This window comes from Papio anubis, chromosome 3, assembly GCF_008728515.1.
Source record: "Papio anubis isolate 15944 chromosome 3, Panubis1.0, whole genome shotgun sequence".
In the NCBI taxonomy this organism is placed as follows: Eukaryota; Metazoa; Chordata; class Mammalia; order Primates; family Cercopithecidae; genus Papio; species Papio anubis.
This window is the reverse complement of record NC_044978.1, coordinates 117,582,668-117,593,059: the sequence shown is the minus strand read 5'-3', so window position 1 is coordinate 117,593,059 and position 10,392 is coordinate 117,582,668. Positions and strand designations below refer to the sequence as shown.

Below are 10,392 nucleotides of genomic sequence, written 5' to 3'. Positions count from 1 at the left end.
AAACTACATCTCCACCAAAAATACAAAAAATTAACTAGGCATGGTGGCACACCCCTGTAGTCCCAGCTACACAGGAGGCTGAGGCAGGAGAATCACTTGAACCTGGGAGGCGGAGGTTGCAGTGAGCCAAGACTGCGTCACAGAACCCCAGCCTGGGCGACGGTGAGACTCGGTCTCAAAAAAAAAACACTAACCAGTAATGTTTATTTCTTTATGAATCTTATATTTCACCTGTACAAAGGGCATTTAATATTCTTTAATCTTTTATAATCAAGCATTTTTCAGTAAGTATTTTGGAGTTAATACGACATAGCAGGGATTGTTTTAAACACTGAAATTTAGAGGTCATTTTTGTAATTTGGTTTGCTTTCGAGGGTTTCCCCAGAATTACTGTATCATTCATAAGTTCAAAAAAAAATACCATTTGAGAGAGCAAAAAGAGACCACAGAAGTTTAATGCATTTTAAAAAATTAGAGATATTTTGTACTTTTTTATTGTTGAAAAAATGTTTAGAAAGCCCATCTCTGAATCTACTTTTTAATTTTTTTCATATCTTTGTGTCTCTTTCTTTCATTCTCTCTGTTATTTAAATATATCAATATATAATAATTAAAAATATTAATCTAATTTATATTTTATATATAAAATATATATATATTTATATTTTAAAAATATATTTTATATATAGAGAGATAAAACATACAGGAAAGCCTAGGTTAGATATACTAAAGTGTACAAGTACATGCCAATATAAGCATATATAATACATTAATTCAGCCACAGTGTGAATGTGTGTATACACATACTAATTTGGTTAGTCGTTGTCTTCTCATTTTCTTGGTTTTCCTAAGAACAGGTATTTTATATGAAAAGACACTTTTAATACTAGAGAGACAGAGAGACTTGTTTAGCAAGATCACTCATTTGTTTAAATATATACTATGTGCCAGGCATTGTACGAGGAACTGAGATACAGATGATAAACATTGTCCCTGCTCTCATGGAACTTACAGTGAAGCTGGAATAGACAGACTCTAAACAAATGACCACATGCATATACTCTCTATAAACTCTAAAGTCACCTTCATGAGAAAATGTTATGAATAAAATGTACAGAGTGCTATGAGAGTATAGAAAAGGGATCTTAATCTGGGAGGAGTAAGAGTTATAAAGATTGCCTCAAGAAAATGATAGGTAAACTATCCCCAAAGGAAGGAAAGATGAGAGGTAGCCAAGTGAAAATGAGGGGTGGGTGGATTACCCATGCTAAAGCCCTGTTGGATTACCTGTCGACAAGAAGGAGAAAAGAGGGTAAACAAATTACAATTTAATCAAAATTTACCATGAGCCAGATTATTGATTTTAGTATAATATCTGACAACCTGAGGGTCAGGATAACTTATTAATTCATTAAGTCATTCTATGCCCCACACATTTGGAATGCAGAGTTGAATGAAATATGGTTGATGTTCTAGGAGAGCTCTGATACAGTTAGATAAAGAAACCTATAAACAAATAAAAGCAATGGAATATATTTGTTATAATTCAGATGTCTAGAAGATGCTATGAGAATACCAAGATGCAAACCACAAGCTTTGTTGAGTATGCCAAGGAAAATTCACGAAGGAGATATTGCTTGAACTGAATTCTGAAGGATGAATAAGCCTCCTCTTCTATGCAGAAAAACGTAAGGGCTTTCCAGGTAGAGGCCCTAGCAAATACAAAGTCATGAGCCTGGGGAAAGAACATGCCCAGTTAGGGAACTGAATGCCTGACCATAGTGAATGTGAGGCACAGGGAAGTTGAAATACTGATGATCAGGAGTGAGATGAGACAGAACATCATTCATCGTGTTTAGCAACTTTTATTTCATGTCTAGGAAACAGGGAGTTATTTAAGAATTTAGATAGGGAAATCTTATCCTATTTGTGTTTTCTGAAGACCCCAGAGGCTATTGGTGCTGTGAAGGAGTAACTGGAAGGGGGCTGAGCATGGAGAAAAGTTGAACCAATGCAATGGTATTGGGGAATGAGGGCCTTCTCTGCCAGCCAGAGAAGAGCAGAGGCAGTACTTTGAATAATGTAGAATTAAAGGTAAATAGTAAAAGTAGAAGGAGGAGAAACAACATGAGTGGTTTAAAAATCTTTTATTGTTTCTCCAAATGACAGTACAACTACCAAAAACCAACGTGACACACAGTGAAAAATGAAAGTGCAATTTTAATATACTGAATGTGATACATGTTTAATTCCTTATTTTAAAAAAATGGTCAAAACCTTTAAAAGATCCACAATAGACATCTAAAAATCTTAGCAATGCTATATATTTTTTGAAGACTAAACCAAGAGAATACATTTCTATGTAAATTAGCAATCAGGAATTTACCTGTTTTGGGGCTTCTTCATCTATCTAAAGTGTACATTTAGTGACCAGAATTATAGTCATCTTATAGTGAATAAATAGCATACAAAATCAAAGTTTAATGAGTAAATCATGACATTATGCCATACTAAGAAGACATCAAATGTCTAAAATTACAGGAAGAGAATATGTTAGCCCTTACAGAACTTAAATTTTTAGAAATTCTGAATAAGGAAATATATTCTGCACAGATAACGGTATGACACACTCAGCGTTCGAATACAATACAACTTAAATAGCATCCTAGGGTAAAGAGTAACATATTCCCCAAGAAACAGAGCTAAAATATTTCCTATTTTATGAAAAGAGTGAGTGAGGACAACAGGATACCTCCCTCAGCCACATACTAATAAAACATTATTTCCATATGAAATCCACAGCCTTTTCAGTATGACTTTAGGGAATATGATAGAAATACAATAGTTATCTTCAATTCAATATTCATTGAAAAACTAATAACCGGTGATTCTTTGCTTACAATATGGTCAGTTGCCAAAGAGTTCAACAACTTATCAGGTAAAATAACAGTAAATAGCAGAAATACTATGCTAAACACTTCATTAGCTGAGCTGTAAACTTCAGGGACAAGGGTAGGCTTTCCCCACACTCTTCAAAGTAGGGAATCCATGTAGAAAACGGACTGTTGGAAAAAACCAACCCTTTCTTCTTATCCTCACTGGGTCCAGGGATCTCCAGAAAACTGCTCCGCTGAAGAATGGGCAATTTTACGACGTATGGTCCTTTCTCTTACTCAGTTTTTCTTGTTTTCCACTGTTGAGAAAAGAGTTATATTAGTATAACCAATTCCCACACTCCTGTCTACTACATTCGGTTTTCAAAAGTGTTTGGTGGGGAAAAAAATCAGTAAAAGCAAAGAGCCCACAAAAAATAGATGTCAGTAATGAGCTCTGTGTCATTGTTCAGGCATGTAAGATTGGTGATAAAGGTCTCCCCAGAACATTCCAGAAAAAAAAGTTTCCCTATTCTTCTTAACAACCTTATAATTCTAAGCATGCTCTAAATCCTACAGAGAGAATAAGGACATTGTGAAGTATATGCTTTTCAGAGAAGATATTAAAACACCACAAAGATCAAAGGGACAAATACCTGTCCAATATTTTCTGGATGCTTTTCTTTAGAAAAGGGGCTTCCGGGTCCAGACAAACTTGCTTTCCATTCTTCAGGGAGGCTCTGAAGTAAAGAAAAAGAGCATGCAATCATGAGCCACAAAGGTTGACGATCCAGGCTGGAGGACTTGCCTAAGTCACAGTGGACACAGCAACACAGGAGAACTTACATCACTTCCACCTTGGAGCACTGCGGACCTACGGGGAACACCTGCAGTTTACCGATCATTTTGGGGTTTACTCTCGGTGTAAAGTGTAAACAAGTGCAACGCAGCTCTGTCAGCACAGCAGAGACGGGACCAGCTGGGGAAGAAAGAAAGACATTTTTTTAGGGCAGGTTGCTGGAAGAGTTTCCTGGAACGCAGCGGCCCGCAAAGGCTGGGATGCGCCGCTGTGCCCGAGTGCCAGGCGCTCTCACCGCTGACGAGGGGCCCCGGTGGCGTCAGCAGCAGCAGCAGCGCTAGCAGCGCGCACAAGGAGCCCGAAGGACCCAGACCACTGGCCGCGCAGCTGGACTGGAGGCTCATAGTTGTCAAGAGAGCGCTGTGAAAGGTCGTGGGTTCCTGAGTTGGGTGGAGGCGCGGAGATTGGAGGATACAGAGCACTTTGGTTTCCCGGTGCCTTCTGCACTCCTTTTATCTGCATTCACCCCTCCCCACTGGCAGGAAACTCAGGCTTTGGGATGCTGGGGAAATTCCCTGAACTCAGGGGGCAGTGTGGAAAGAAGGGGTTGGTGGAGGGGGGCCGAAGGATGGGAACTGGTGGGGTGGGTGGCTGGGAGGAGCTGCCTGCGGCCCTAACAGGGGGGACATTGTAGCCCCGCCCCGCGGTGGAGGGAGGTGTGGCTCCAGCCAGTAGAGAGCAGCGATTCAGCAGGGCCTCATCCCCTGGGTCTGAGGGGATTAGGGAGACTGGCTTCTCTGAAGCAGGCAGCTGTCTGGGAGATGCTCCTCCTCTCCAATTAGAGAGAAAAGTTGGAACCAAAGTAGCGGGAGCTTTGACTTGAGAAAAATTTCTGAAAGTCAATCCTTTCTAATTATTATTACTATTACTATTATTATTATTATTATTATTATTATTATTATTCAGGAAATGTTATTCATTATTATTGCCCTAAGCTGAAAGTCCTTCCTCTTCTTGCAGGCAGGTCATTTTAGATTTCTTGAATGACTTTTCGATTCTCTGGATTTCAGCCAGCTTTAGAAGCCAAGATAACGTGACTAAAGAGGCTCTATCCCCACCTGAAGTCAGTTGCCTGAATTGGCCCCAAAGTGAAATCCGTTTAATAGAAATTGTATACTTGTAGCTTAGCAAGTATATGTGTGTTGAGGCAGTTTGATAAACAAAAATATCTCCAAAAATCACCCAGCAAATTGCCATGGAAGATACCTTGCTGTTGGCAGTTGCTATGCTATTGAATTGAAAGAGGTTTTGGTCTTCTTGGGGGTGAGGTGTAGTATGGTGAGCATAGACTAAAACTTGCCAGGGAGCCCAGGCCTGCCCCAGCTCTGGTCCCACCCCCAGTTGTGTATTTGACACCATTTGGAGACGCGTTGGGAGGCTGATGAGTTTGAGGGGCTCATGTGAAAGCCTCTTCTAGAGATTTACATCAATTTGGCAGCATAATAGCACCCAGTCTGTTTTCCCCAAACAACTTCATGGGAGGAGGAATTCTCCCCACAGGCTTCTGGAACCACCTAGTTTCATGATTACTGGTGACCAAGGCTGCTTCCGCAGATCTGCTCTAGTCCCCAGTGAGCCCTGCACTGCCACCTGAAATTGAAGGGTGAAGTAGCTTCCAGCTTCTCCCTCTCTCCTTTGTTATCTGTGGAGGAGTTAAAATACTGAAGGTTTAAGGGTCTTCCACTGTCTTGCTCCATGGCAGGCATGAGTATGGCACTGGAATGGCACATAGACTTTCTTTTACAGAAGTCTAACTACATCCTCTTCTGGCTGGTTCTGAAGAACGTTGTCCTCAGGGCAGGCCAGCAAAGGTAATCAGTAAACATGATGGCGTTGAGAAACCAGTCATGACACACAACTCTTTTGCTTGTCCCTTGTGACACTGGGGAATTTTATTAGCTTCCTCTCCTGTAACCTCCATTGGTGAGCAAGAAAAAGGTGTCATAGACCTTTACAATTTTTATTCTGGAAGGAAACAAGAAATTCATTGGCTGAGGAAGCCTGGGTGGTTTGGCCCTCACTTTGTGGGAAACTAAATGAGAAGTCCTCACAGCTTCCTGACACCATCAGCATCATACCTGACTCAGCAAATGGAATTCTTCATCTTTCTGGGGAGTGGTGATCTGTAGAAAACAGCCTGCAGATTTAGTATATTGCCATTTTAAAGATTAGAATGTATCTAAAGACAAAATATAAGTCTTGCTGAAATGGCTAAGGCAAAACTTCAAAAATGTGACTAAGATCCTAGGCAATTACAACTTAACCACAGGGAATAAACCACAGTATAAGGCTTTGTTTAAAAAAAAAAAAAGTTTAGTGATGACATAGGTTATTGACTTTTAAACTCTCTCTCCCTGTCTGTATGTGGGTTAGTACTGAATAAGCTGTTTTAACCATAAATGAACATATGAATTTGTTTTTGGCACCAAATGGTAAAATCAGAGAGGAATCATGAGACAAGATTGCCAGTTCCTCCTGATGGTCTTGTAAGTGTACATGCCTCACCTGCTTTGCGCTCTGAATCAATTCACAAAGGATTATTTATAGAATGTAAGAAGAAAAAATATTTCTGCAGTTGATAAGCAAGTAATAGAAAGTCCCCAATAGAAGTGGGTTGTTGGGTTACCTAACCTAATCAGGAAGCAATGTGTCACTTAACCTGGCTTCCCATGAAAATCAGCCTGGGTCATTGTCCATGTCTGGCTCCTATCTAAGCATTCTCTGATCTAGGAGGGAACATGAATGACGCAAAGATCCCCTGAGGTTAAGGTGGAGAGCATGAAGAACTATGACAGACATAGGACTTTAAAAGTCATTGCCCCCTTTTCACTAGTTTAAAGGAAAACCATTTGTCTTACCTGTACTGTGTCCAGCTGGTAGAGAAAATCTCTGTGTTAGGTTTGTTTCCAACTATAAGGGAACAATTCATCCAATGCCATTTGCATCCTGATGGCCTGAAAATTTTACTGCCTGTCAAAATCAATCCTATTTTAGTCATTGTACCACAAAGTAATATAATATGAATGAAAATATTCCGAAGAGTTTGTGGCTTTCAAAACACTTTTATGCTCATTATTTCTTGAGCTTCACATTTATTCTTTGAGGCTGATAAAAAAAAATATATATATATATATATATATATATATATATATATATATCTTTCCCAGAGAATGAGTTAAGTAGTAGAAAATCCAGAATTGGCAGTTAAATACCAGAGAACCTGCCCCAGTGATTTCTAATGGTTTCCAGATTACAAACCACTTTCTTCACAGTTGCTGGCAAGCACCTCTCAGTGGCTTTTCACAATCCAAATAACCACTTTATTATGTTTCCCAGCAACCACATTTTAAGCTATTGAGAACCTCAATCCATTCACTCCTATATTTGGTACCACAGTAATATCAAGGGTCCAAGAGACTTCCAACATATTCAACCTGAAACCCCTTTCTATATCCCTCACTTTCTTCAGGGCAAATTCAAAGTCCTGTATTTGAAAAGGCTTATTCTGACTAAGCCAGAATAGAGTATTCCTTCCACCTTTGCTCTTTGAACATCTAGTGTACTTACAATAACCACTGCATGAGGCAGAGTTTAATTACTCCTTAATTTTACTTTTATCTCCTTCGAGTCAACTATAAACTCCTTAAAATCAGTGATGATGTCTTACATTTCTCACACAACCTCACATAATTTCTTAGCTCAACAGCAAACAGTCTGTGAGTACTTGATGATGGATAATGATAACAACTTTTTAATTTTACAGTGTTCTTTACCTTACATTACAAGAAGATCTTAAAGAGAAAAGAATGGGGCTGTTTACTGCCATTAACTCCTCTATTTTTTTAAACTTTACAATTTTGAATTGGCTGCCTCCTATGTGGAAAATTATTTCTGGGTTATTCTTAGGGAAACTTAGAATGATATCAATGATATTTTCTGTCTTTGAATTCGAACTATTCAAAAGAATGTTCAGAATCTAGCAAGGCACTTGATATTAAAAGAAAAATAATATACAATTAATGTATCAACCAAATTACATAGTTTCTGTGACATAGAGATTGTTGGAGATAAATGACAATGGAAAAATCTGATTACATTATATTGCATTGAATGTTAACGGTTTGTGTATGTCATTCTAAATTGATTTTTTCTAACAGAAGCCTTTAATTATATGATTTAGTATTTGGCTTAGGTTAGGCATTTTCGAATGTTCTAAGATTTTATTTTTTATATTCACCATTCTTTGTATTACCTTTAAGAAATGCTATATATTTGTAATAATTAAGGATGTGGACACGTTATTATCAGGTTAAACATATCAAATGTATCAGTACAAGGAAGGCAATAAGAGTTTAAGTGGAGGATAGAGTTACTTGCTTGTATGCAAAGAAAAAGGAAAAAACACCAGTAACTCTTGAGTTTACTTTGCAATATGAATGCAGTCTGTCTCTTTCTAAATTGAGCTGGTAGTCCAATGAAGAAGTAGCATCATCTAGGGAATAACTTTGCTCCAGGGTTGCTCCACCTTTGCTTTGAAATGCCAGGAATATTTTTCTTCCTTTTGCCAATGATCTAATTTTCCTTGCTGCTCATTTCAGATTATATATGTTGGAGGACTAAATCGGTGAACCTTGACTTAGTCTGTACTGAGCTAGATTTCAAGTAATCATAGCTGGGCTTCTCTTTCCTAACTCCAGTGTGGATGGGGCAGCTAGTTATCTGTTGTCCAACTGTGCAAACGTTAGAAAAGTTTTTGTTGACAACAAGACTTGTTACATAGGATAAAAAAAAAGATAAGAATTAAAGTTTTAAGTGTTTCTAAAAGCCTTAAATTTTTCAGAAACAGGAAGTCTTCATTACTTTCTCCAAAAATTTCTTCTGGGTTAAGCAAAGATATATATATATATATAAAACTTTATATTTATATATTTATATATATGTATATTTGTACATATATTTATATGTATATTTTTTATTATACTTTAAGTTCTAGGGTACATGTGCACAACATGCAGATTTGTTACATATGTATACATGTACCACGTTGGTGTGTTGCACCCATTAACTCGTCATTTACATTAGGTATATCTCCTAATGCTATCCCCCCAACCCCGACCCCACAACAGACACATGCACATGTATGTTTATTGTGGCACTATTCACAATAGCAAAGACTTGGAACCAACTCAAATGTCTATCAGTGATAGATTGGATTAAGAAATTGTGGACATATACACCAAGGAATACTATGCAGCCATAAAAATGGATGAGTTCATGTCCTTTGTAGGGACATGGATGAAGCTGGAAACCATCATTCTCAGCAAACTATCGCAAGGACAGAAAACCAAACATCGCATGTTCTCACTCATAGGTAGGAATTGAACAACGAGATCACTTGGACACAGGAAGGGGAACATATTTTTTTTTAATGTTAGATATTTTAAATAACTTTGAGAAGGCATTTCTATACTACAAAAGTCCTTTATGTAAATTAGATTTCGAATTTCTGTGCTAAATAATGCTTGTTTGAGAATAATTTCTGATCACCATTACCTTCACAAGTTGTATTTTTCAGCAGATACTGTCTTTTGTATTACTTCATAATATATTTAATTCTCATTTAATATATAGTAGAACCTCAACATTCCCGTTTTAATAGGAACAATTGTAATGTATTTGTATATGTGTGATTTTTGTACTTCCTAGACATTCAAACTGTCTTTTTCCTTCCTTGTCACTGCTTGAAAAAATAGCTAAGATGTAACTTTTGACAAGTATCCAAGACAATGTTCATAAACTTAAAGGACAAACACAGGCACACCACCACTACCACCAGCGCCATGACCACATTGACAAAACAAAGATCAAAAGAGAAAAATAAGAAAAATATGTATCTTAGAGTTGATTTTTTGTCACTCATTCATTCAATTTGATTATGAATTTCCAGTGAATAACAATTTCATGCATATTTTAAATGTTGTTTTTCAGTATAAGAATTGGGAATTAGGAAATTGCTCACACTGACATAAAAGGTGTTGCAATGCCAAGCCAAAAGTCACAAAATCCTAGAAATTCTGGCTAATGTTGGACTATGAGTTTCTTACTAGCCTTTTGGGATTTTAAAGCGTGACTTCCTCTGAAGAGCAAATTGACCAAATTGCTTTAACAAAATGTTTTGCTTTGAATCATTTTGATTTCCAAAAAATGTAGTATTAGTAAATCAGACTGGAAGTTATTTTCTTTGGAACACAATAGATTTCTGACATTAGAAAGAGTTTTGACTTTTTTTCTCTAATTTGAATTTGAGACCAGACTGATGAATGCTATGACCAGGGATTATGTCATAGAACAGGAAAATATAGTGGTGGCTCATGTATTAGAAATAGACCACAATGTTGCTATGTGGAAGCTTTATACTGAACTATATCCAGTCAGCTTTCTGTGATGGTTTGAAAAAAATTGCTTAAATTCAGGCATATACAGATTGAAAATCAAAGAATGGAAAGAAAAACACCATGCAACCAGTACCATATGAAGTTTAGAGGGGCGTTATAAATATTCAGCAAAATAGACTGCAAGAAAATCAGTATTATCAGAGATACATAAGCATATTTCCTAATGATAAAAGGTCAATTAATAAAAAAGTTATAAATTTGTATA

The 10,392-nt window shown here is 37.3% G+C and overlaps 1 protein-coding gene across 1 annotated transcript; it reads right to left on the bottom strand.

Annotated features, from left to right (window-relative positions):
* Positions 1-2,132: 2,132 nt before the first annotated feature.
* On the bottom strand, positions 2,133-4,334 carry LOC100997333 (C-X-C motif chemokine 6). The gene is made up of 4 exons (XM_003898772.3): positions 3,968-4,334; positions 3,720-3,852; positions 3,530-3,613; positions 2,133-3,193 (listed from the first exon to the last, which is right to left on the bottom strand). Exons 1-4 carry the CDS (start codon positions 4,074-4,076, stop codon positions 3,148-3,150), a joined length of 372 nt encoding a protein of 123 aa, XP_003898821.1. The 5' UTR covers positions 4,077-4,334; the 3' UTR covers positions 2,133-3,147.
* Positions 4,335-10,392: the final 6,058 nt, after the last annotated feature.